The sequence below is a fragment of the Neurospora hispaniola genome, assembly GCF_033458365.1.
Source record: "Neurospora hispaniola strain FGSC 10403 chromosome Unknown B0T23scaffold_2, whole genome shotgun sequence".
NCBI classification, from domain to species: Eukaryota; Fungi; Ascomycota; class Sordariomycetes; order Sordariales; family Sordariaceae; genus Neurospora; species Neurospora hispaniola.
Genome location: NW_026944407.1, coordinates 4,054,733 through 4,082,239, shown reverse-complemented (window position 1 = coordinate 4,082,239; position 27,507 = coordinate 4,054,733). Strand labels below are relative to the sequence as shown.

The 27,507-nt window shown below is 42.3% G+C and overlaps 6 protein-coding genes across 6 annotated transcripts; 3 read left to right on the top strand and 3 right to left on the bottom strand.

Moving 5' to 3' along the window:
• On the bottom strand, positions 1-252 carry B0T23DRAFT_311540 (uncharacterized protein; the record flags this gene model as incomplete). The annotated part of the gene is made up of 1 exon (XM_062834642.1): positions 1-252. A coding segment is annotated over one exon (252 nt), but the record flags the coding sequence as incomplete, so codon positions are not given.
• Positions 253-7,268: 7,016 nt separating this feature from the next.
• B0T23DRAFT_393954 (uncharacterized protein) lies at positions 7,269-10,337 on the bottom strand (the record flags this gene model as incomplete). Its single annotated transcript, XM_062838103.1, has 13 exons — positions 7,269-7,274; positions 7,330-7,333; positions 7,381-7,399; positions 7,691-7,700; positions 8,345-8,358; positions 8,517-8,546; positions 8,587-8,594; positions 9,112-9,228; positions 9,374-9,388; positions 9,676-9,682; positions 9,734-9,751; positions 9,867-9,882; positions 10,275-10,337. 13 exons carry the CDS (start codon positions 10,335-10,337, stop codon positions 7,269-7,271), a joined length of 327 nt encoding a protein of 108 aa, XP_062696002.1.
• Positions 10,338-10,425: 88 nt separating this feature from the next.
• On the top strand, positions 10,426-12,213 carry B0T23DRAFT_92522 (DNA glycosylase). The gene is made up of 2 exons (XM_062841991.1): positions 10,426-10,675; positions 10,749-12,213. Exons 1-2 carry the CDS (start codon positions 10,557-10,559, stop codon positions 11,977-11,979), a joined length of 1,350 nt encoding a protein of 449 aa, XP_062696001.1. The 5' UTR covers positions 10,426-10,556; the 3' UTR covers positions 11,980-12,213.
• Positions 12,052-13,705, bottom strand: B0T23DRAFT_402826 (ubiquitin-conjugating enzyme E2-binding protein; the record flags this gene model as incomplete). The annotated part of the gene is made up of 2 exons (XM_062838716.1): positions 12,052-12,675; positions 13,055-13,705. The coding sequence occupies 2 exons, from the start codon at positions 13,703-13,705 to the stop codon at positions 12,052-12,054; spliced, it is 1,275 nt and encodes a 424-aa protein (XP_062696000.1).
• Positions 13,706-14,301: 596 nt separating this feature from the next.
• Positions 14,302-17,949, top strand: B0T23DRAFT_312081 (U2 snRNP component prp10; the record flags this gene model as incomplete). Its single annotated transcript, XM_062834672.1, has 1 exon — positions 14,302-17,949. The coding sequence occupies one exon, from the start codon at positions 14,302-14,304 to the stop codon at positions 17,947-17,949; it is 3,648 nt and encodes a 1,215-aa protein (XP_062695999.1).
• Positions 17,950-23,427: 5,478 nt separating this feature from the next.
• Positions 23,428-24,198, top strand: B0T23DRAFT_92442 (uncharacterized protein). The gene has a single exon (XM_062841990.1). The coding sequence runs from the start codon at positions 23,628-23,630 to the stop codon at positions 24,099-24,101; it is 474 nt and encodes a 157-aa protein (XP_062695998.1). The 5' UTR covers positions 23,428-23,627; the 3' UTR covers positions 24,102-24,198.
• The last annotated feature ends 3,309 nt before the right edge of the window (positions 24,199-27,507 follow it).

Genomic DNA, 27,507 nt, shown 5'->3' with positions numbered 1-27,507 from the left:
CTATCCTAGTAAATCTTCTATGTAAGGTTTAACCCTCGAGATATTAATTATATAAGTAACTTTTATATTCGTTAGTAGTAATAGTTCTAACGAATAGGAATTTACCTTTATAACATAAAAGGGGCCCTCGAATCTTGGTAACAACTTTGCCACTAGCCGGCTAATTGTATAGTTTTTTATATTGAATATAATTATATTGTTTAATTTATATTTAGGGACGTTTATCCTTTTTATATTGGCCGCTACCTTGTATTAATCTTGAATTTATTTTAATAATGCGATTAATTTATTCTAGACTGTTTTGAAATGTTCTACAATCTTATTAATTTTAAATATTTATTACCGTTATTCTAGTAACGCGTCTAGTAATAGTAGCTTCGAAGGTTTAGTGCCTATCCGAGGATAAAATCTATAATTAGTAAAGAATAATAATACTCCTATAATTACTAATTAAAGGTTATTTCCTTAGAATTCGGCTAATATTAATTAATTTACCCAATTGTTTTAAACCTAATTAATAAAGGTTTGAAGGTATTATTCTATTTCTGCATTAATCCTCTCTATTTAACCGTTCGTTTCCTTATAGTATAATGTAGATAGTTTTAGCTTAATACCCAGCCTTCCCGAAAATTACTACTAGAAGGTAAATATAAATTATATTCCTCTATTTAATATAATAGTATCTAGTAAACTATATAACGTATAAATATAGTCGATGAATTTTTCTATTAATTTTTCAATCGTCAATCCTTTGCAAGGGATAAAGTACCTTATCTTTATTAATCTATTAACTACTATAACTATATACTAATAGGCTACTCCCTTCCTATTCCTCTTTAATCTAGGCAGTAGTATTACGTAATCTACGGAAATATCCTACTATAGTACATAAAATAATAGTAATGGTTTTAAGAAGCCTGCAAGTACTATTCGGGATAGTTTAGTTTTAGAGTAAGAAAAGTAGCCTCTATAATAAGTATTAATTATTATAATTAAACTTAGCTACTAATACGTACGGTTCATTAAATTAAATATCTTATCCCTTCCTAAGTAACCGCCTAGTACCAAAGTATAAGTCCTATAGATTAAATCCAACTAAACTTTATCGTTATTAAATAGTATTATTACCCAATCCCTAAATATTATTCTACTATTAATAAAGTAGCATTCCGCGAAGGGAATACACAAAACCTTCTTAAAATATTTAAGCTAATATTTACCTTCCTTAATTATTATTATAATTTTAACTATTATTATAGAGTTACTATAAAATTTTAATATTAAATTATTAATATAAATTACTTTATTTCCTTCGCCTTCGCCTTTAAATATATAAATTACTAACGGCTCCCCAATATCTAATATAATATTAATATAAATGCTATCCTCCTTAGAATTAAAAGATTCGTCGAAACGGTTTAGGTCGATTAGCGGTTTCTCCCTTATTTATAATTTATTATTAAAAATATCCTTAGGGATGTATTTAAGCTTCCTGTTTAGGGTGTTTAAGTGTATATTAACCGAACCTAATCTATATCTAATTGAGAAATTAAATTGTAATAGAAATTCCGATTAATGTATATATTTAAGCGTAAACTTCTTTGTAGTATTGAAGGTCTTTAAATTTTTATAATCTGTAATAATTTCAAACGGCTATACGGCTTCCTTTAATTCTGGCCTCTATTCTTCTAATACCTTTACGACTATAAATAACTCCTTATTATAGATATTGTAATTATATTCAACGGCTAGGTACTTGGCTGAAAAATAAGTAATTAAATAAAATTAACTATTGTTGTATATTTATAATAAGGTTCCGCCCAATGACTAATTAGAAATATTAACTTCTACTACTATTAATTTTTTCTAATTGTAAATTTTTAATACTAGGGCTATTATAAACGCTTCTTTTAATAATATAAATACTACTTTATACCTAACTTCCTATTGCCAATTTACGCCCTTCTTTATTAGTTCGTAGAATAGTTTAACTATTAAGGAGAATTAAATTATAAATTAGCGGTAGAAATTTATAAAGTTTAAAAACTACTATAATTACTGTTTAAATATTAGCGCTTCCTAGCGGGTAATAGTTTCTACCTTATTTAAATCTATTTTAATGCCCCCTAGGGTAATAATCAGGCTTAAATATTTCATTTGCTAAATATAGAATTCGTACTTATTGATATCGATTTATAGTCCGGCGTTAATTAGGCGTTAGAATACTTCCCGAATGTATTTTACGTATTCTTCATATATTTTGGAGAAAATTAAAATATTATTAAAATAAACTGTAGTATAAATATTTAAGATATTATATAGTATATTATTAATAAAGTTTTGGAAAGATACCAACGCTCTTAATAACCTAAAGGGATATACTAATAACTTGTACAATCTAAATTATATAATAAAAATTATTAATTATTTATAGCCTTCTATTATACGTAGTCTATTAAATACTGTAATAACATCTACTTTCGTAAACCACTTTACTTTATAAATAGCGTCTAGAATTTCTCTAATTAATAATAGAAGGTATCGGTTCTTTAATAAAATATTATTAATCCCCCTATAATCGACGTAAATTTTTATACCTCTGCCTAATTTATATACGAATAATACGGGTAACGCTACGTTGGAGGTAGAGGGTCGGATAAATCCTTTTATAAGGTTGTTGTCGAATTATTACTTAATAATTTTAAATTCTTAAAGTAATATAGGCCTTGCTCTAAAATAAAGTAGCTTATTACCTAATATTAATTCGATTTTATAATTGTAGGAACAGTATTCTAGTAATACTTTAACGTTTATAGGGTTTACTACCTTAGATAAATCCTTATATTTATTTAAGAACCGTTCCCTAACTTCCTTGGGGGTATATTTTGGCCTAGTAAACTTCTCTATAAATTTTTATATATCTTTCTTTATAATATTATAAATATAATTAACTTTTATTAATAGTATTAGTTCTACTTCCTTCCCCAAATTATAAATGTAATTTATAAATACTTAGGTAATTTCTCTTAGTTGGAGGGACGCTTTAAAAGTCTATTCCCCTACTACTTCTATTTTATAAATATCAATTATCTTATAAATTTTAAAATCGTTAAAATACTTCTTATAAGGCTCGCTTTTACCTATTATAATATCTTTCTATACTTCCTCTAACAGGGCCGGTATAGAGATACGTAGCCTCTCTTTCTAGAATTTATTAAATTCTACCTATATTGTTAAATTAATACATACTCCTTTTATTCTAATAATTATTGTAAAGGCCTCGGTATTAATTAATCTAAAGTCTTCGGAATTAAAGGGGTTTATTTCTATATTCGCAGGTTTAAATTAATAGAAATAAGTATAATAAATCCGTTCCGGTCTTACTATACTCCAAATTCTATAGCTTCCTTTAATTTCTATTATCGTTCTAATTTTACTAAATTTCCTTTTAGGCCCAAAAGGTTCTTCGAATTCTCTAGCCGCTACTAGCTATATTAGTAGTTCTATTATTAACGCTTACCTCCCCTTTAGCGCTTTCGTAGGATATACTAACGCCCAATTAATTAATGTCCACTCCGCTACCTAGGGTTTCTTAGAGTTAGCGGCTACTTAGTGCTTTAATATTTTAATTACTCTTTTTTCTTTATTTAAGGATAAATCCGTTATCGGTTCTTCTTTTAATAATAAGTCTACTATTAATTCTAAAGTTAGAAATACTAACGTTATTAATGTTCTAATTACATTAAACGTATTAATACAACTCTTAATACATTCCTTATTCTATATAACCTTATTAGTTACCTAATTAATATCCGGGTTATATAATTACAATTATAGCCAGCTTAGGATAATAGAATATTCGTATATTAAATTAGCAATAAAAAGTCTAACCGTTTCTTTATAATAACCAATCCGTATAATTATTTCTACGTAATATATAATCTATTCCTTAAAACCACTATTTATTAAATAAAGGGGTCTTATTTTATTAAATTTGTATATCTCAAAGCACGCCTTCTTAGTGAAAGTCCTATTAATAAAAGCCTTTCTTATATAACTAGAGTCGATTAGCGATATATAATTAATTTTATTATTATATTAGGGGTATTAAAGATAAATGGATAAAAGGGTAGTATTCTATTTATAGATATTTAAATTTTCTATAAATAAAGGTTCGCCTTTCTAATAAATAAGAGCCTATTAAATACTTATATTCTTAATAATATTATTCGTTCTTCCTTCTTTCCTACTTCTCTAATCCCTGCTAGGCCCTTAAATATATTTTAATCCGAAGGCTCGCTATTTCCCTATTATTAGGTAGTAGTATTAGCTTTAGGGGGTGCTATATCGGCTATCTCCCTCGAAGGAAGCGTAATATCCGCTATAGTTCTAACGTTCTACCTATTAGTTCCGTTACTTTAGGTTCTATTACCTTTATTAGTATTAGAATTATTATTATTAGTAACTTTAGGCCTACTGCCGTAATTAATTTAATTATAATATTTATAAATTTAATAGTTAGGTTTGCTATATTTAATATATTATCTAGCTATAAAGCAGGCTTAAACAATTTCCAGATTAATTTCGTTTATCTTAAGGCGATCGATCTCTATAACTTTAGGGTCCCTTTATTTATTACTATTATTATTACTATTATTACTACTATTATTACTACTATTACTAATCTAACCGCCGTTATTACGGAAAGTAGCGTTATTAAAGGACTTAAATAAATTGCGGTACAACTTTACCCATCCTTCCCAATTATTACGATTAGAAGTATTGTACTAGTAAAATATCGCCGTATAGAAATCTTTATTAACTTTATCTTTAAATATATAGACCTTTATAACTGTATTGTAACTATATTTATCCGCTAATATAGTAAACTATATTTCGAAATCGGCAAAGTTGGCGAATTTACTATTAGAGCCCGTACCCTGCTTTAATTAGGCTATAGCCTTTTCGGAAATAGTAATAATATTGCTTTATTAAAAACGAAAGGCTAAATAATCTAAGAATTCCTATCCTATAGGCCAATCCTAGGTAACTGAATAATAAAGGTTATTTAGGATCTTCTTTATATTTATAGCAATAGTAACTCTAGCTTCGCCACCTAAATAGCCTATAGTATATAAGAATTTAGTCTTTTTATCTATAAAATTATAATTATTAACCTTCTAACGGGTACGAATAGCCGTAGACTAAATAATAAATTAATTATAATGTTTAAACGTATTCTTCTCCTCGCTTATAAACTATTCCGGGTCTTTAGTTAAATTACGACGTTGGATATAAATATTTATTATTAGGACGGAAATAAAATAATATCCTCTTAAGTTTATAAAGTAATTAATAGGGCTATTACCTCCGCCTAAACCGCTAGGACTACCGGGATTGAACCCTTTAAATCTATTAATACCTCCGCCCATTCTAGGCTTCTAACCGGCAAATTCGCTAGCTCCTCCTATACTGCTAACGCCGAACCTACTAATACTAATACCGCTAATAATAATTCTATCCTTACTACTATTATCAATACAACTAGAACCTCCTCCTCTAGGAACCTCCTCTTCAATATTATATATATCTAACTTATTATTATCGTCTATGCGTACGAGGAACTTAAAACTCTTAATAGTTACCTCTACTATTTTAGTTATACCGAATTAGGCTTCGATTTAGGCGTCTTTGAGCCTTTATTTAGTATAATCGAGCTCTTCGCGAAGGATCTTAGCCCGGTTAGCCTTGGCGAGGGCTTTCTTATAATTAATATTTATCTCTTTGAATATATTATTTTAGAATTAGGACGTAATTAATAAATTAATATATTATTACTCCGCCGCTATAACGTTGTATTCCTTTTAAGTAATAATAGTATATAGAGAATTATTATCCGATTATAAGGAAGTAATATTCTTCTATAGGACTATATTCTCCTTAATAATACTATTATATTTTTATTACTACTAATTAACTTAAATAGCCTATTGGACTTTAAGGCTCTCGAATATAATAATATAGATTTTAAATCCCTCCGCCTCCTTCTTAAATACGGCGGCCAGCTTATCTTTCGCTTCTATAATAGTATTAATCTTATTATTAAGATTTTTAAATTTAGTATCGAAGTAATAGAGCAATTTTATAACCTCCTTAGAATCCCTAACCTTCTCAACGAAATCTTTAAGGACTAAGAGGCCAATTACTTCCTCTTTACAAATATATTAGAGCTAATCGAAGCCTTTTAATAATATTAGGAATACTTTACGCAAATCAACTTAACCCTACTAGGATTGCGGTTAATTACCGGGACTAGATATTTTATTATAACTTTAAGTAATAATAAATAAAAAAATACCGGTTAATTGCGTTTGTAATTTTAAAATTATTGTAGTATTTAAATAAAATTCTCGCTTCGTATCGATTAATATCGAATACGTTTTAATTAATTATTAGCGATTATACTAGTCGGCTAAATATAATTTCGCAAGGACCAAATTACCGCGGTAATTTTATATTACTCTTAATCTATCCGAAATTACTTATTACGTATTAATACAATAGTTAGGTATAACAAAATATTACGGGGCGCGAGCAAGCACTAAGCTAAGACTTTAATTGTTATACGAGGAATAGGAAGAGAATCCTGTGCGCGTACGAGAATTATGTAGGGTACGCGTGGGTCTAGTATACGGACCACAGCACGTGTGTACGTGACTGCTGTACTATACTCAGACAGCTGCAAGCTGGCTGCACTACTGCAGTGTAGTACCTATCTATATATAGGAACATGGTAGTAATGCCTGTGACAAATTCAATTAATAGAGAAAGGTTGAAAAAGGTGACTGGATTAAAGTCGTTGCAATTACTATATAATATAGACTACTTCTGCCTTAAAAAATAACCTTGCAATTAATATACAAAAGTAATAGTATTCCTGTATAAAGTGTAATATAGAAGGAAAGAGTTAGAAGAGAGGAAGCCGCGCGTAGATGGATTGGTGTAATCTATCTGGGCGACCTACTTTTCTTATCTTATTGCTAGGACCTACTTTGCCGGCCGGCAGAGTGATTCCGGCGATCCGCAACCACGTTCAATTGCTGTCTTTAATGCATTATTCTACATACATAAAAATGGACTGTATCAATACTATATTAATCTAATTTTATAGCACTTTATTTTAATTTACGAAAAGGTTATAATCTTCCTCTTTATTATTAATTAAGGGGTTACTTTTTAATTTATTACCTTCTAATTAGGTTACAATATTAATACTATTTCGAAATTAATCAATTTAAGGGTTGAAAAATTTAATAGGCCTTTACTTACTATACTAAATAGGGCATTTTATAAAGTCTTAAATATTTATATTATCCTTACTAATAGAAAGATACAATTACTAAAATAATATATTTAATATAAAATTGAATTTAATACTAAATTATTCCTATACTTTCAAAAGGTATTAAAAATAATTAACGGCTCTCACTTTACTATATAAATAGAAAACTCTATTTAAAAACTATAGCGGAATCGGAAGGGTAGTATCTCTACTAATATTATAGTAATTTATAATTTTAATAGTAAAATTATATACCTACTTCCAAATTAGGAAGAGTTAATAAATAATATAAAGGTATTAAATAGTACGTTTAACTAAGGGTTTCATATACTTTAAGGATAGTATTACCTAGCCAACACTAAGTATAATTATAATTCGAAATTATTTGTACTATATTATAATATATATTACTATCTTCAAAAATCTATTAAAGCGGAGTTGAAACCTATAAATAAAGAAGAACTATATAACCTCCACTATAGTTAAGCGTATATCGTTATTAAAAAGTATATTAATAAATTGAAAAGAATATTTTATATCTACTGAATTACTCCTAACTTAAGCGTATCAATTATAATAAAAGTAATTTATACGACTACAACATTAATAAACTGGATTTTAGAATATAATAATTTACTTACTAATAAAAAATTCGAATTTAAAAATATTATTTAATTCAAATAGTTAGTAACCGAAATAGGAGGAGGGATCGCGGGCGTATTAAAGCAAAGTAATAACAATAATAATTAATTCATATAATTCAAATTTACTAGTAATACTAATAAGTATATATTCTAATATTATAACCGTATTATAAGGAGGATATAACAAAATTACTATATTAAACTCTTTAGAAAAGGGGAAATATAAAAGTTTAAAATAGAAAATATACAAGAAAAAGTATATTAAATTTAATAATTAAAAGAAAAGGAGAATTAATTTATAATATTAAAGTTTAAAAATAAATACAGTAATCTAATACTAACCGTCTAAATTACCTACTAAATAACTAAAATCTAATAGAATCGTATTAATTAAATTATAAATTTAAAAATATAAATTACTCCCTAGAATACTAGAATATAGCTTTTTTAAATCGAATACAAATATAAAAATTATTAAAATATTTCAAATTTCAAATTACAATATATTTAATATATTAAACATTACTAACATCGGCTTAGCATTCCGCTTTCCCCATTAACTAAAATTACAATATTATTTATAATATTTACATCTCCTACAAATATACCTTAAAAATAATATAAAGTAAATATATTAATTCTATTTATTCTAATAATTAAAACAATATAATTCTTATTTATATACGACTTTTTTTTATAGTTTTATTCAAATATTAAAAAAGTACATTAGAGTAATAAAATATAAAAATCCGGGGAAGACCCACTTCCCATATATACCCTATTAAATTACACTCCTAATTTCAAATTCAAAGATCAAAATATAAAAGAAGATTAGAATAAAAGACAAAATTAATAAAAAAATTATTACCTTCTATACTCGAACTTCTATTTTATAACCCTAACCTTCTCTCCTCTATCCCTAATTTTAATTCTTCTATATTCAATTACTTTCTAATTTTATAAAAATATACCTTCTTTTTCTCATTAAATATACTAAGGAAGCGGCACACTTTTATATTAAATTCTTCCTACTTACGTATTACAAATTTAATAACCTTATTATTAATACAATACTCCTAATATAAATTAAAAATACAAAGCGCCTTATTAAACTACTCTCCTTACAGTAGGGTAGGATCTTTAATAACTTCGGTAAAAAAACGAATCCCTTTAACAATAATTTCGCTAGTAATCTTCTTCTTCTTTTTCTTAAGATTAATATCAGCAGCCGCCTTCCTTTTACTATTACGGATATAAATAGAAATAAAATCCTTATCCTTATTATTATTATTATTATTATCATTACTAGAAGGATTAATAAATAGAGTAGCTACAAAGGGTATCTCCTTTTAAAAAAGTAATACACCTAATATTTTAATATATTTACCTATAGTTCCCTAATCTTTAATAAAAGCGTTTTCTATTAACTATTAGTATTTAAAGGGGCGGTTTTGAAATTGAACTACATCTTTATATACCTACTAAGGGTTAGTTACTTTATATTATATACTTTTACTATACTCAATTAAATATACTAACTTTAATTAGAATTTCCTATACTTTATTACTAACAGTCGCCGCTCTAGTATTAAAATTAAATCCGAAGCCCGATTAGAAAATATTCTTAAGGATATACTAAATACGCTACTTATATTGAAAGTAATCAACCTTATTACGTACTTAGCTTACATTAGGACTATTATTAAATTATTTAACCAATTCATTAATAATATTATTATATACTTACTCCTTATACCCGTTCTAACTAGTCAATCCCTAATTAACAATACTCTTAAATAGAATTAATAAAGCAATCTCCTAAAATTTAGTCTATTACTAATTAAACTCTCTACTAATAGTAGCCTTCCCCTTCCTCTTACCCCTCCCTTTACCCTTCTAAAATTAAGACTAAGATTAGGATTAAAATTAGGAATTTAGTAGTTAGGAGAGGGAGGGAACTTAATAAGAAGACGGTAGTTGGGACTAGGACAATTAGGAACCTAATTAACTATCAATTATTTGAAAAAACTCATCAACGGCTATTTATATAGGGAAATAAGGGGTTTCAGTTTGTAAAGACAATAAGAAGGACCCAGTTATTCAAAGAGAGTAAGAGAGGGATAATAAAGTCGTATAGCAATACAAATATTTAACAACACTACAATATCTGCTAAGATCTATAAAATCCGATATTTCTAGTATTCTAGCGATTCGATTAAGTTCTAGAAATAGGCTTTCGGAAATGGTCTTAGCAATAAACTTAGGATCCATAGAATATCGGAATTTACCGCCAAAATCCGGTTTAGAATGGTCTGTGCTGTTCCACGTAAGAAGCACTTCCGAAAGCCCATTTCTGAGCCCATTTCCGGGCGAATCGAATACGCCCTTATAGTACATTGCCTGTCCCCTATCAAATCCGGGTTGGGATTTTGGGTCCATGAGAAACAAAAGTAACCAATCCACCTGCATAATAAGGGATCGATGGTGACAGAATTTCACATCAAACCTCTATAGAAGACCCTTAAATCAATTTTGTCTTATCTGCAAAGTCCAAGAGTGTTTAATACGACATGGCAGCTCAGAAAGTGACAGAATGGCGCAAACTGCCTGTCAGTCTCACAGAGCTCTGCATCGAAACCACACTCCGATGCGGCCAGTCCTTTAGATGGCGCAAAATAAATGAACAATGGTCCGAATACACACCATTATCTTACCTTTTTTTCTTTCTCTGTTCAAAGTATCAAGTCCTAACAGTTTTCCAGGCACTGCGTTCTTAAAGGCCGTCTCATCTCCCTAAAACAAGATCCCACCCATCTTCACTACAAAGTGACATGGCCTACCAGTACAGCAACTCCCAAAAATGAACACCCCCAAGACTTCGAAGACGACACGTCCGTCCTCCTCCACAACTACTTTGCCCTCTCACACTCCCTCACTACCCTTTACGCCCAATGGTCTCTTTCAGATGCCAACTTTGCCCGGCGTGCGCCCGCCTTCACGGGGATCCGCATCCTTAACCAGGACGCATGGGAGACGCTGATCTCCTTCATCTGCAGCAGCAACAACAACATTTCGCGCATCAGCCAGATGGTACTGAAGCTGTGTACGCACTACGGTCCCTATGTGGCCACCGTGGAGGGAGAAGCGTTTCATGATTTCCCCGGGCCGGAGGCGTTGGCGGGGAAAGGGGTCGAGGCCCATCTGAGGGAGCTGGGCTTTGGGTATAGGGCCAAGTACATTGCTGAGACGGCGGGGTGTGTGGCGCAGGTTTATGGGGAGAGGTGGTTGCCGAGGTTGAGGAATCCGGGTGTTCCTGCGTTGGGAGCGGCTGAGGAGGATATTTCAGTGAAGAAGGAAGAAGGGGCAGAAGAGAAGGAGTCTGTTGAATCCAAGGCTGACCTGGACAACCAACCGACCTACCAGAAGGCTCATGAAGCTCTGTTGACTCTGCCGGGCGTTGGCCCCAAGGTGTCGGATTGTGTGTGCCTAATGGGTCTCGGGTGGGGCGAGTCTGTTCCCATCGACACGCACGTTTGGCAGATCGCGCAAAGAGACTATAATCTTGGTGGGAAAGGGTCTGCCAAGACCAAGACGCTCAACAAGGCCATGTATGAGGCCGTAGGCGACCATTTCAGGAAGATCTGGGGTCCTCAGGCTGGTTGGGCACAGAGTGTCCTCTTTACTGCGAATCTCAAGTCGTTTTCCGAACAAGCAGCAGGAGTAGAGAAGAAGGGGGTGGTGAAAGTCGAAGAGGAAAGCCAAGAAGAGATGGTTACGACTGCTGGGGTTGTGCCCAAACCCGGGAAAAATAAAGGAGTGGTGGTCAAAATCGAAGAAAGCGAAGAGATGGCCGCCACAACGTCAGTGGCCATGTCCAGGAAACGGAAAACGGTTACTGCGGAAGTGATACCAAAAGCTGAACCGGACGCCAGCGTCCAGACGACAACAGCCCGGACGTTACGATCCAGTAAAAGGATAAAGAGTCAAGTTTGAGGTCGAGAATATCGCCGATGGGGCTGCTTTGTTACCAATATATACCAACTTGAGCACATATTCCCATCTGATTCACCGCCTCAATAAACCCACTTTCCACTCCTTGAATACCCGTTCAGTGGTAGGCAGCAGACAGTTACTCCTGTCTAGACGTTCCATAACCTCCCTGATGGCCTCTGTCGGAAGGTTCACCTCCTGGGCATCGCCAGTAAGTGAATCCAGCATGCGGTCAGCCTCCTCTCGGGGAACCAACCGATAAAGCAGTTTGATAGCCGGGATACCACTTTCAGCTCCTGGCCTCGACACCGTGGCCTCCGTGGCAGATGATGTATACACAATACCACTGTTAAGCACCCATACGTGGACAACTTGGTCCTTCCCTACCCCTTCTTCCTCTGTGGTTGCCATAGTCTCTGTGATGGGAAGCAACAGCGACTTGGAGGATCCTGATCGTGCTATGGTGGAAATCAGGGTTGCGGCAAGACACTCTTCAAGTCCTGGGCTGAGGTTGGACACAGAATCGCAGGAGATCTGCCATTTGAGGAGCGTGACTGCGGCTGTCCGGAAATTGTAAAAGCCGAGCTGGGAATGACAGGAAGAGCAAAACACGTTGAGGCTCCGAATCTGGTTACTGCTTTCGTCTGAAGCAACAACTTGCCTCTCTGGTGATCCATGCTCAGGGGTAGAGAGTGAATACTAGAGAGCGGAAAGATGGTCAGCACTAACTGACGAGGGGAGAGGTTTACTGGTGTGAAGAGTTGAGAAAGGATGTTCCTCCAGTTAATCCCAGAGCATTTAGGACTTGGCAATGATCTGGCGAAATGCGGAGGGTTCAGCCTGTCATACACCGACTGGAAGCGCCCCATCACAGATGTCAAGTTCGTCAACCACTCAGTGCCCCGCATAAGCAGGGGACAGAGTCTGCTTAATTTTGGGCATTTGTATCGGTATCCATGCCATTGAGGGGCCGAAGCCGACTTGGCTACCTTCTTGATGCCCCGACTGCTAGGATTCGAAAGGAAGCATTCGAGACGGTGAATTGACCAAGTCATGAGCATGCTACATATGGACTTACCGTGATGTTGGAACAGTCCTGCTCGACGAATAACAGCGTTGTCAAATCCACAAACCCAACACCTTGTTGCGCCGAAATGGCCGAGCTCGCGCCATATCCTCGAGCTGCAAGACTCATGTCATCTGCTCTAGCGCTTTGCCCGTTGGCATCAACGCCGTTTGACTTGTCGTGGTGGTGATGCTCATGATTGTGGTCACCAGGTTTGTGACAGTGCCAAAACTCCATCATCTCAGCCCAGTTCTCACTCGGGAGGTCTTTCCACACCTTGACAACATCTCGCTTGACAACAACGGCCTGGCATTGTCTACAAACAACTTCGGACCCGGCCTTCAAATCGGTGGCTGTCCAAGTGGACGACTCGGCTGATGATGCATCCGTGTATGTTGCTTGACCCAACGGTAACCTCCAGGAGAGCGCAGAGGCTCCAGGCCTTTGTATTGGCAGAATGGCGCCGCCAAGGGCTACCTTTGCGGGTAGATGTAGTGTATGTGACTGTCCATGGTGTGTGAGCTCGACGTTCTCCCCATCCGCTGCCACCACTACTCGTGTTGACGCGTCGCTTGCAGAGCCCAGTGAAATGGCCAGCGATATCTGGCGGATATTTGAGAGCAACTCTGCATACAGCAGCGGCGTTGCAGGTTGGGATGCCATGCTGGTCGCAACGAAGATCAAGCGAGGTTGCGAGATGTGGATTGGATGGAAGTTGAGGTTGTGGAAAGTGAATTGGAAGTGCTGCCTCCCCACATGAGCTAAGTGGAATTGGATGGAAGCTCCCCTGCTCCCCACAGCGATCGAGAGTGGAAGCGTCGAGGTCTGGACTGCTTACCTAATGCACCTGGGGCGCCACTTGGAGTGGAAACTTCAGGTGCAGCCTTGCCAAGCCCGTGTCAGCTCTCACGGTCACGTCCCGTCACCAGTCGCTGGCCAAAATTTCAGGGAAGGCGTGTGCACCGTACCGCATCCACTGCGCCCATCTTCAGCCGTGACCTGCATCCTTCTGCCTCCACCGTCTATTCCTTTGCTGATTGTAGCTTCAGTTATACCACGACAAAGTGTCAAACTGTCACCGTCAATTTAGCTGCCCCGTCAGTTACCATACCCAATTCCACCCAACCACCCACGGGCAGCGCCACATCATCACGTCCCGTTTCCTCCCGACCACGTACTATCTTTCACCCTCGCGGCGCGCTGGACATTCTTGCGACGACCCCGACCTGACATGACACGAGGAGGATACGGCCAGCACCATGTCGGACTCGGATTTTGAGCAGATCAAGAAGCTCCAGCAGGAGCGCAATGCTGCTGCTGCCGCCAAGAGCGGTTCGCGCAGCTTTGATCCTGCCAACCAACGATCCGACAACAGCACCAAAGCCAAGCTGGGAGAAATATGGGACACCGATCTGTATGAACGCAACACCGGCGACAAGTTTGCGGGCTACCACACCACCCTGCCTGCTGCCGATGGCGACGACGAAGAGATGGAAGATGCCGACTCCGGCCGCCGCCTAGTAGGACAGTACACCGCCACCCGAGCTCAGATCGATGAGTTTGCACGCGGCGATGGCGTCGAGGAGGATGATCCCCTGGCTGGCCGGGGCGAAAAGAGCAACCGCATCACCGACAGGGAGACCGACTACCAGAAGCGCCGATTTGACCGCGTTCTGACCCCTACACGAGCCGACCCATTTGCTGCCAACCGCCAAGCAGGTGCCACTGAGGAAGGCGAAAGTTACCGGGAAATCATGGAACGCCGCGAGCTTGAGCGCGAGGAAGAGCGCGTACGGCGCGCCATTGAACAGAAGATGAAGGAGGGCGGTCCGGTCGAGGAGCACCAGCCTACCCTTCAGGATTCCGGTAACAAGGAGAACGAGGAGTCTGGCTCTACTGAAGCTGCGGCTGGTCGGAAGCGCAAGAAGAGATGGGATGTCGCCTCTACAGATGATGCCACCCCGGCACCAGAGCCCAAGAAGAGGTCTAGGTGGGATCAAGCACCATCTGTTCCCGCTCCAGGGGCGCCAGGGGCGGAACCCAAGAAGCGATCCCGCTGGGATCAGGCGCCTTCTGCCACTCCTGTTGGTAATGTCGGCCTAGCTACCCCGATGCACCCTACCCAGACCGCCGTCGTGCCCCCAGCTTTCGGCGCTGATGCGGCCGGTCGCTACGCACCGCTCAGCGACGAAGAGCTGGACGCCATGCTTCCAGGCCCCGAACAAGGTTACAAGATTCTTGAGCCGCCACCAGGGTATGCCCCCGTGCGAGCACCGGCACACAAGCTGATGCAGGCTCCGGCCCCAACAACGGGTTTCATGATGCAGGACCCCGACAGCGGACGGATGACAGGCCAGCAGGTGCCAAAGGAGATTCCCGGTGTGGGAGACCTGCAATTCTTCAAGCCCGAAGATATGGCATACTTCGGCAAGCTCACCGACGGAGCAGATGAGGAAAGTTTGAGTGTCGAAGAGCTCAAGGAGAGAAAGATTATGAGGCTCTTGCTGAAGGTCAAGAACGGTACTCCTCCTATGAGAAAGACTGCGCTCAGACAATTGACAGATAATGCTCGCAACTTTGGTGCCGGCCCCCTCTTCAATCAAATTCTTCCTCTGCTCATGGAGAAAACATTGGAGGACCAGGAACGCCATCTTCTCGTCAAGGTTATTGATCGTATCTTGTACAAGCTCGATGACATGGTTCGACCATACGTTCACAAGATTCTCGTCGTTATCGAACCCCTTCTTATCGATCAGGACTACTATGCCCGTGTTGAGGGTCGGGAAATCATTTCGAACCTCAGCAAGGCTGCTGGTCTTGCCACAATGATCAGTGTCATGCGTCCAGATATTGATCACGTCGATGAATATGTCAGAAACACTACTGCCAGAGCCTTTGCCGTGGTTGCCTCGGCTCTGGGTATCCCAGCTCTGCTCCCCTTCTTGCGAGCTGTGTGCCGAAGCAAAAAGTCGTGGCAGGCTCGTCACACGGGTGTCAAGATCGTCCAGCAGATTCCCATCTTGATGGGCTGCGCAGTCTTGCCCCATCTCAAGCAGCTGGTTGACTGTATCGGACCCAACCTGAACGATGAACAGACCAAAGTCCGCACAGTGACCAGTTTGGCCATCGCAGCTCTCGCCGAGGCATCTAACCCCTACGGCATCGAGAGCTTCGATGATATTCTCAACCCCCTTTGGACCGGTGCCCGAAAGCAGCGAGGCAAGGGTCTGGCGGGTTTCCTCAAGGCTGTCGGTTATATTATCCCGCTTATGGATGAAGACTATGCCAACTATTACACCAGTCAGATTATGGAGATTCTGCTACGAGAATTTGCCTCTCCCGATGAAGAGATGAAGAAGGTTGTGCTAAAGGTGATTTCACAGTGCGCCGCCACCGATGGAGTAACGGCTGGGTACCTAAAGGAGCATGTGCTGGACGAGTTCTTCAAGAGCTTCTGGGTACGGCGTATGGCTCTGGATAAGCGCAACTACCGACAGGTCGTTGAGACCACTGTCGACATTGGCCAAAAGGTTGGTGTCAGCGAGATTCTGGAAAGGATCGTAGCCAATCTGAAGGACGAGAGCGAAGCCTACCGCAAGATGACGGTGGAGACGGTCGAAAAGATTGTGGCCTCTCTCGGTGCTGCCGATATTGGCGAGCGTCTGGAAGAACGCCTCATCGATGGCATTCTTCATGCATTCCAGGAACAGAGCGTGGAGGATATCGTTATGCTCAACGGCTTCGGTTCGGTGGTTAACGCATTAGGCACCCGATGCAAGCCTTACCTTCCTCAGATTGTCAGCACCATTCTTTGGCGTCTGAACAACAAGTCAGCTACTGTACGACAGCAAGCAGCCGATTTGATCTCCCGCATTGCCATGGTCATGAAGCAATGCGGTGAGGATGCCCTCATGGGTAAGCTTGGTATTGTTCTTTACGAGTATCTTGGCGAGGAGTATCCCGAGGTCCTTGGCTCTATTCTTGGTGCTCTCCGCTCCATTGTCACTGTCGTGGGTATCAGCCAGATGCAGCCCCCTATCAAGGATCTTCTGCCTCGCCTGACCCCTATTCTTCGTAACCGACACGAGAAGGTACAAGAGAACACGATTGATCTCGTAGGTCGTATTGCCGATCGCGGTCCAGAGAGTGTCAACGCCCGCGAATGGATGCGAATCTGCTTCGAGCTTCTCGACATGCTCAAGGCTCACAAGAAGGGCATCAGACGTGCGGCCAACAACACTTTCGGTTTCATTGCCAAGGCCATTGGTCCTCAGGATGTCCTTGCAACCCTTCTGAATAACCTCCGCGTTCAGGAGCGTCAGTCCCGTGTCAACACGGCCGTCGCCATCGGTATCGTTGCCGAGACATGCGCGCCCTTCACCGTGTTGCCTGCGCTCATGAACGAGTATCGCGTCCCCGAGCTCAACGTTCAGAACGGCGTGCTCAAGTCGCTCTCCTTCCTTTTCGAGTACATCGGCGAGATGGCCAAGGACTATGTCTACGCCGTCACGCCACTCCTGGAGGACGCCCTCATTGACCGTGACCAGGTGCATAGACAAACAGCCGCTAGTGTTGTCAAGCACATTGCCCTTGGCGTTGTTGGTCTCGGTTGCGAGGATGCCATGGTTCACTTGCTCAACTTGCTGTATCCCAACCTTTTCGAGACCAGCCCCCACGTTATCGACCGTATCGTCGAGGCTATCGAGGCCATCAGGATGGCCGTTGGTCCGGGACTGGTCCTCAACTACGTCTGGGCCGGTCTTTTCCACCCGGCGAGAAAGGTACGGACACCATATTGGCGTCTGTACAACGATGCATATGTCCAGTGCGCGGACGCTATGGTGCCGTATTATCCCAACCTCATCGAGGAGGGCATCGACAGGACGGAGTTGGCGATTGTGCTTTAGGCGATTGGAAGCAGGTTAGTCTAGCAGGAGCAAACAGGTTTCTTGTTTATATGGTTCAGCTTCGTTTTGACGACGATGGGGAACAACGCAACTTTTTATCGAAGCGTCTTGGGGTTTGGGCGCGTTATCCGCCATTGAAGGCTTTACACACATAAACACACGCGCACAACAAAAGAAGGATCAAGTGATGTCACAATGGTTTTATGTGCGATATACACTGTAAAATGCGGTCTGTGCCAATGTCATCGTTTGTCATATTGGTTAGGACGTCCAAGATGATGGCATTCCATGTTGTAAGAGAATGGTGGATGGTTGCTCTTAGGTCAGAAAGTAACTAGGTTGTTACATATGCATCTGTAAAGCTAGGTCAGACGAGCAGATGAGTGCAAATATGGATGAATACATAATAACGGAGTTCATCGATGTTTTACTTGGACTCCAACGGTAACAATTTTCAATTCCCTCATGAAACTATTTGGCTAGAGATTGTAACAGATCGTTGACACAGTGACAATTTTTTTCCTTCTCGTCTCATCTCTGCTTCACCTCTGCTTCACCTCTCTTGTCATTTTGACAAATGCACCACTCTTTTACTAACCTCCATTACTTATACTAGTCCTGTATTATGTCAGTTCACTCTCCTTCAAGTTCATTTGGTAAACCTCTTATATTTAGTGTTCGTCAACTTGAGTAGGCGATAGACAACTGATATAGATTCAGTTTGCTAATCCATACGAATCTTCTATTTTTCATTGTTGACACTTTCTTCCGTTCCAGATCACTCTGAGAATTCGTTTACATCCTGCCTGTACTTGTCTAGGGACCGGGAGGTAGGGACGACCGAGGCTTCTGCTGCTTACTCTTTCCCGCTTGGTCTTTATCCTTCCTGTTAGTATACCTAGAGGTATCTATCCTCCGGCTCCTTCTCGTATGAGGTAGCTTCCGACCTCTACTCTATAAAAGGTGTAATCCGTGTCTTCTTTATTTGAGTACCTATTTCCTGTACTGATCTGTTATCTTGGTCGAGGGACGCCACAGGATGATATTGCCTAGAGGTATATGTACTGTGCACTTCCGGTATACGTTGACAAGCGAATAGCGTCCTACGATCTTTTAAAGGTTTGACGGGCTCGGTTGTAGTGTATACCGGTTGTTTCTTAAAGGAAATATAGATCTCTTATAAAACGCCTACATAGAGGTACTCACACTGTCATGATCCAGCTGGTTTTTGAGTTATATTTTTTCCTCGAATTTGCAATTTATAGAGGTAGCCAATATATCATACATAGTTGCCGATGAAACCCCGGGATAGTCTTCACTTCTATTATAGAAGTTATATTTCTAATGAGCTGTAGTGGAGCACCCAGCTGTATGAGTTTGGTCGTGTTTCTTCTGCCTTATGTCCCGGATATAAGTGGCATTTAGTAATTGACACCGACCATTTGATCGTTGTTTTTACATTTTTGAGTAAAGTAACCGATGTTAGTCATGACTACGACTGCTTCGATTATGGATACTTCATTTAAATAGGAGGTGAGCACTACATAGCCGGGTGGTAATCATACAGTTTCATGAGCTTGTAATCTATAGACATGCGATGTCTCTCCTTGCCACATCGAAGGCCGTGGGTGTGAGCCGAACTGTTACTTGTGTATGGTAATAGTAATTTCATTCATGTCTTTTCCAACCCGACAAGCCACTGCTTGGGGCTGATATTACAAGATGCGGTTTCCGTGAGACTATAGGGCGCAAGTCTGGTGTAAAAGGTCCAGAGATTTGACGGATTCTAGATCTAGGTACTTGGCTATGGGAACCAATTACGAAGCAAATTACATTGCGTTATTTTCAGATCAACGTGTTGCATTTAGTAAGCTGTTTGAGAGGATACACAGAGTTAGAAGTACCTAGTTAGTCGTCAAGTCCAGTATCTAGACAGATTATGCCTATGCTAACTGTGTAGTCATTCTATAGTGTGCCTACTCTACATACCTAGTAGGTACGTAGTTGTTCTCCTAGTACTTACCTCTACACATGTAGTTGGTTCTACGACACAATGTGCTCCTTGAGCTACAGTCAATGTTCAGAATTCAGGTACAGTATTCAAAATTGGGGGCGTACACTACAGAGTAACAATAAATAGTACCCGTGGCCCGGGAATAGGGGTCCAAGAAATGTTTCTAACTGTTCAGAAGCAGAAGCCACGGCTTGTTACTCATTTTCAACTAGATCAGATGGACCTGACGCTCAGGTCGTCACCAAGCGACATCTCGCTCTCCAGATCGAACCTGCCAGGATCTGTCTCCAGGGGCAATAATTCCTCCAGCTGCCCGACATCAATGGACTGGGATGTAGGAAGGAGGAGAAGAAATCACAGTGTCACCAGGGAAGCGCTCGAAGCCTGAACCATACCGCAGTAATGACAAATCAGGTGACACCGACTTGTCTTCATGTTAATTAGCCGACCAGGGCGACCGTGTAATCACCCGCGGCGACTGTGTTGAAGCGAGGTCCAGGTCGCTCCCAGATCCCCAAGGTCGGTATTTGGGGCAAGCGGTGAGGGTTACTTATCAGAGTTAGTTCCGTAGGGAGGGGGGTGCCAGTGAGAGGCCCCCGCATATAAGTATAGAGTCAGCGCATCAGAATTCTTGGAGCTCTCGTTATCGAAGCTCAAAGTGGTAACTCTTTGAGGATGATTATCGTGACCTTAGCTTCGCGGCCTTGATGCCGAGCATCAAGTATGCGGTTCGTCCAGTCTACTCACAGTCGCCCAAGTGAGCCCGTCAAGTCAATTAAGGTGTCGCTTGAAAAAGGAGGATTGCTACTGGCTGACCGCTCGTAGACCCCTGGTTTTCCCATCATCATACTTGTGACTTTACCATCTGACATCCCCTGGTCCAAAGAAAGGACACCTAGAAAGGGAAACCGAAAACAGGAGAGAGGCCGAGACGACCCAAAACTTGTGAGATCCGTAACATGTTACGGAGTGAAGCGGAGCATGATACGGAGATAGATGTGATGCAATCAATGCATCAAGAAACGAGTGTTTCGTGTTGATAAGGTGGACGTGTGCAGAGACAGAGGGTGTGGGCTCGTTGCTGTCGTGGTGCTGGTCAAGTTCTGGCGCCGCGCTTTCCCTCTCATTCAGTGAATGATAGTTGTAGTTGCAGGCTTGCGGTGGGGAATAAACAGTTGGTGAAAGTAACACTAAAAGTGATGGCAATTTGGCCTGACGCAACATGGCATTTTGGAAATGCGGTCCAAATACTCGTCCAGCTGACGGGTTGGTCAGACGGCAGGATTAGGTGGGATTGACGCACTGTTATTGATTGGAATTGACCGCGTCAATTTAATTTAGACATATCAGATTGATTGTACCTCTGCAATTGGTCGTGTGTGTCGTAGAATTGAGGGTGTACTGGTGTTTTTTTCTTTGTTTTTTTTTTTCTCTTCTTTTTGAGGGTGCAGTGGTGCGTGCGGATGGAGTTGGTATGGCAGCTGTACACGTGTAATGGCTGTATCTGTTCACCTCAACCCCAACGCCCAGCGATATTAATGGAAGCCCAGGATCGCGCCGTTGCAGTCGCAATCTCAGTCGAAAATCCCCCGCCAGATGAGATCATCTGGTGTTTCATGTTTGCTTGCTCTCGGCAGTGCAAAGTAACGGTGAGAGGCAACCTTATCTGGATCGATCTTGAAGCTGTCGACGTTTAATTTGCCAAGTAAAGGGACGTCGTTGTTTGATTGACTCTCAACTCATCCACTTGGGCGCGTACTGGGCAAAGCAGAGGTTGGAGACGTGTCAAAAGCCAAAAGTGAAAGATTAAGAACAGTCTGTAAAGTGAGATCTTTCAGCGACTGTGTGCGTTGTGTCGGACGAGCTAATGCACACGGGGTGCTGCTAACCACGGTGTACACTATGTACAATCTTGACCTCTCTTGATGCAACTTCATTTCAGAAGCGACTTTTCTTGCAATAAGTAGAGTGTTTGTCAAAAAAGGGACTTGGCGTCAAGTGTAGAGACTTGAGAGCACAAAAAAACGAAAAAGGGGGGAAGGGGGGAGTTGCAACTGCAGGGGTAAAGACTGTACCGTTTTCATTGCATTCCCTTTCTTCATTACGCATGCAGCAACAAGCATGCAAGTAGCAAAAACATATACTGTACGACTATGTTTTTCTTCACTATTCCTTGGCACCCTTCCACTTTGCGATAGTAAATAGATGTAGCTTGGGTGTGTCATTGAAATCATCCGCTGAACCATTGTTACAACAACATCGGGACTACCCTACAAAACTTCCGTTACTTGGGCTCGTAGTTTTCCATTATCTGACAACCTATTAATTTCGCAGCGGCCGGGCCTCATTCAGTTCAGATTCGACTAGTACTCGGGCAGTAGTACTGTACTGTGAGGTTTGCAGTGGGGTCAAGACGGTGCGGCAAGAACAATAGTTTGGACTGTGCTTGTCCGGTCACGGTGCAGCACAGGGGTTGCGGAGTAACCACCAAAAAGCCACATGACGTCATGAGGCATGGGATTCGGCTGGGAAGACGTGCCCTCGAAGAAAAAAACCACATCCGTTCCATTTTGTAATCGTCGTCAACCTCACTGTAGCCTTTCCAAGCAGTCACTGTAACGACACCAATCTAGCCAGCATGGGTACCATCCGAGAGATACTGGGGGCTAAACCGAACCTAACAACATTACATCACGAAATAATACTACGCAGTACACAGTAGTTATTGCCCACACCTTAGTCACCTCAACCCACCTCTGCCACTCTCATCCTGGCCCGCCCTTTTTCAACCACGCTGTGAAGCGCGGTTCTGATTCCGCCCCTGGGCATCCTGACAGGTCACAGACAGGGGCCCTGGTACATGTCTCCTCCCAACGGCTCTCATCTTCAAGTTCCCTTTGGTCCGTTTTGGCTGACATTGGCTGGTCAGGAACCAGATCCGGCCGGTGGGATATGGTGGAGGTCGGCGAACACTGCCACCACGGCAACCTCAACCACCCTTCGACTGTGATGAAATCTTGGATGCGTGCGGGACACGCTTGTACTCGATTGGCCGCCGTCATCGGTCCTCTGCAGCGCGACAATGCATTTGCGCCGTACCCTGCTGAGCGCACCTTGACCTCTCACAACTTCACATTTGGCCTTGATCAAACTTGGACCCCATATCAAACCTCAACAGGGCGGTCTCTGGGACACTGTCGGTTTCACGAATCGCGATTGATACAGTGTCAAAGCCAAAGCTGCCTTTGGTCATCCTGGCCCTGAGTGTATTGGTGTCAGTAGGAGAGTGCTGCTTCCCCGCGCGATTGTCTGGCAGCAGCACAAGCCTCAGAAAGGACCCTGAAGATCCGTGAGCATGCGCCGGTGCCATGATTGGCTAGCCTCGTTTTTGCCATGCGCACTGGGCAAGGCATCCAAAACACCACACCCTTAACACCACACCCTTTTTTGAAAGGAATCAAAGGAACCCTTCGGCCGGTTAATATCGTGCCTTGGGTACTTTACTGGCCACGTTAAGCATTCTGTGCCGCCGCCGCCGCCGCCGCAACTGCCGCGGCAGCCAGACTCGGTTGCTGACAACCGACGTCATAAGCGGGTCTAACGACCCCATGAGAAGATTCGCCGTCGGTATTGTTGACCACGGGGATGGGTGCTGATAATATCAATGATTTTAGTGTCAACCAGTTCAACTGTTACGGTACGAGTAAGTAGCCAGCCATGTGGCGCCATCCCGGCCAACCAGCGTCGGTTGTCAGTTACCCAATTACGTATTGTTACAGTACTATCTCCAGTTTGCGGGTTTGTGGTTGCGACTTGCCTGCTAATACCGTCTCCTATACGAGTTGCGGGCCATTGTTTCACGAGCCACAACTTCCTCAAGAAGCTCACCATGCTTGGTTCCGTCCGTCTCCTGTCCCAGCTAATACATGATGTTGACGACATAGGTAGCGGGTTCCTTCCCAAAACCACGGCAATGCGTGCTCCTTCCCCCGTCTTGACCCGCCTTGTCCAGCGGGCGGCAGTGAGCCGGACCTCAAAGCCGTCAAACGTGGAAAGCGTGCGTGGTTACAGCTTCCCGGCCCTTCTTGGCCCTTCGCCCCTCTCCTGGCCCCTCCCCTCGCATCCCAGCCTCGCCTAAACCAAGGAAAGCAAGGAGAGCGGACGGAAGACATGCAACCCAGGCCTCCAATGTCGAATAGGATTTCGTCCTGCACCCAACTTACCTTGCTTACCAACAACCCAGGCCCTGTCCGGATGCTAGGAATCAGGGACCGAAAACCAGCTCACTCAGTTTTCTCCATCAGCCTGCCAGCTATGTACCAGTCTGTGCTATGCCAACTTGGAGACGCCCCGCATGCCGTCACTACACTTTACGCCGTGACCTTGACGACGTAATGCCTCTCCACCAGGTGACAAGACATTTGTCTGGTGCCTTGGTGAAGGCATCACGGCTGCTGACAAGAGAGGTTGAGAGGGTCCATAAACCAAAGAGACGATCATCCCTTGAACCCCATCCATTCCCTTCCCCTTACGTTACACGGCACGTGCTAATTCGAAAGAAAGAAGCCAGATGAACCCATTACCGAACCTCGCCCGTTCCTTGGACCTCAGTTCCATTTCCCCAGTTTGGCTCAGTCTATCCCCACTCACGAATCTGATGCCCGCCGATCACCACCGCTTCCACACTCGACCGTCCAGTCGAGCTTTCCGCCGGCCGTCAACGCACCGCCTCGGTACGGCTCTTCTTATAAGCACTTGCCTGTCTGGGCAATGATCAGACGTCTCCCCATACACCCCGTCCAGTCAAGCTTTTCTTCTCCATCCACCGCCGTCCATCGACAAGGAATCCCCGCCCTACATGGTCCGTCACATCTATCTTTTCTCCATTAAAGGGACTGATTTGCGTAATCTGAAACGAGGCCGTCGAGGTCCTTAGGACTGGGGCTTGCCCATAAACCTCCACCCTGGTCCATCATCAGAGCTTCTCTCCTCGCCTGCACGAGTAAGGACGCGCCAGCAAAAAGTCATGCAAGAGCGTCGGGTGTTGTTGTTGTCCTTGGATGTGTCCTGTGCGGTGCTCCCACGGAGCGGTGCGGTACGCCGCGGACCAAGCGGTCACGGCCATGGGACGGCGGTGTCGGTGGTGCCAGCCGTGCTTTGAGACAGTCCGCCAGGGACCCTCCACCCATCACCCATCTCATTTCATCTCATCTCATCTCATCTTATCTACATCTCCGGGTTCAATCTCATTCCTCTGTCATGCCATCCCGCAAGTCCTGGTCGGTCGTTGCTTTCTTTCCGGCTCGTTGTTCAGTAAGGTATTGCCTTGAACAGGTGTCTATACGAAGCACTGACGGGGTTCGTCCGTGCTGTTGAGAGATGGATATGCATATCTCATCACAATAGAAGCAAGTTTTGGTCGTGCACCATCCATCAACGCACCCACCCATCCACGTCCGTCTTTCATTTGTAATATGCCTTGGTGCACAATACACTTTCACCTGTATCCACCATTACCATGGGACGCCCCCCTTTTTCGCCTCTCCCGCTCCTTGGGCATTTTTAGCTGATACCAGATGATTGTCTCGTTGGAAAGGGGTCCATCTCATACTCAAGCACAAACCCCGGAGATCGATGGGCATAGAGGCCAGACAATTGGAAGCGTGCTGCTTCGTGGACAATCAGGCAATGAGAGACATGTGGCGACGATCATACACCTTCTCTCACACCTCCTTCGTTCCCTCCGCTTTCCCTTTTGAGCACAGCATATACATAGACGCCCTCTCTTATCCCAGTTATGGGCGGGATATGGGTTGATTGAGTTGCTGCTTGTGTGTGAAACGTGATCGCGGTTCCTATTCGGGCCTGTCAGCACTTGGGACATGCGTCGATTCGGCGTCAAGTCCGATTTCCTCTCGCACCGTGATCTCTTCTAGAGTGCGCCCTACTTCCTGCCGTCTGTCGCCATGGGGGGCTTGACACTCGTCCTCCACCGAGGACGGGGAATGGGAGGAAAGCACGCAATGCAACCCGCCCTCTCAGTGCCCGGATCTTCCGCGTCTGCCTCTCCCTCCTCCCCTCTTCCCTTGCGTCCCCTGTCTCGCATCTAGGGATGCCTGTATACGCGGAGCTCTTCACACATCGGCCTCGTTGGCTCCCTGGCTTTGGTACCAGATCAAGCAGACGTGCCCGACTCAGCCTCCTTCTCCTTCTTCATCCTCTTCACTCTTCCTCCTCCCTGTCTAGGTATCCCGATGCCCTTCTCCTGAAATTGTTGTGGACCCCTATGCCGGTCAATGTAGTTAGTACAAGCCTTGATGTGAATGCCACGCTAGGCTTTATCAAGGAAAAGATTTTCACGGCCTTCCCGAACCTTGTTCAACCTTCATAACTTTGTATACTTTATGAAGGAAATGGTAGAACTGTAATTGAGATGTTCGTGGGAAGAAAGTAGGGATAAGGAACCGTAGCAAGAAAAACAAAACCTGGGCTAGTCTAAGGACCAGCTTAACTTGCGCAACCACTGCGATGTGACGTCCGAATTTCTTTCCTATACCTTGCTCGGTTTAGTCAGGCGACTCAAGCGAGTTAGTCAAGTCAGGGTAGGACTGACGGGTTACAGCATGGTTGAAGAAAAAGTATGGGGAGAAGCAAAGGCAAATGGACAATTCGATATCTGAAACGGACGGCTATGCTGGTTAGCTGCTAAAAGAAATTCGAATTAGGTGGAGGTATGTTGTTGATTGGACGATGAGTTTTGTGTGTGTCATCACTGGAGGTAGAGATCTTGGACGAAAAGACAGACGCGGATAACTCGTGATGAACTCTGCTCGCATTCAGTTTCGCAATTGAGTAAATTTCTGGAACATTGCAGTGCTTGATAGTGACAAGTTTGATAGTTATAGTAGTACATAATTAGGTTTCGCAATGTGCTTAAGCTCAGATGATACATAGATGTTCCTCCGCTCTTTGTAACATCCTTTTGGAGTCGTCGCCATATAGTGGTATCTGCCGAGCCTGTTTCCCCCTTCCTTCCCTCTTTCCGATGGGCCCATCAAATATGTCAAAAGCTAGGTATTCTTCTCCTTGCCCTGATCAAATGATGATAGTATGATGATAATGGAAAAACCCCTGATTGACCAACCGAAACCTATAACCAATTCCAACCAAACCTGTGTGAGTGTATCTCTTAAACGACAGTAGAGAAAAAACATTCCCGGATGCAACAAAACAATGATCTGAAAAGCAAGCCCACCGAGACGCCGGTTCATGAGATTTGTGGTCCCTGTGCAAAGGCGCCCTTCCTTTCGCAATCTCCCTTGGATGATGACTCCCTTGGTATCTTCCCCGTTCCTTCCCCACGTAATCAATCAATGAACCCAAAAGGAAAATGAAAGATTAAAAGATGTTGGCCAGCTCCCCGCGGTTGGCGACCCATGCGGGACAGCTTGCTCGTTGTGATCGACAAGTCTCGTCTACCTGAACTCCAACGCCGAGCGCTTCTGCTGCCAATGACCGACAGCAGGGAATGATGGAGGGATCGC

What these genes read in the sequence shown, in the direction of transcription:
- B0T23DRAFT_92522 (XM_062841991.1), top strand. Translation starts at nt 10,557, where the DNA reads ATGGCAGCTCAGAAAGTGACAGAATGGCGCAAACTGCCTGTCAGTCTC. An exon ending in CGCAAAATAAATGAACAATG is followed by an intron (nt 10,676 to 10,748) that starts GTCCGAATACAC and finishes ACAGTTTTCCAG; the next exon opens with GCACTGCGTTCTTAAAGGCC.
- B0T23DRAFT_92442 (XM_062841990.1), top strand. Translation starts at nt 23,628, where the DNA reads ATGATTTTAGTGTCAACCAGTTCAACTGTTACGGTACGAGTAAGTAGC.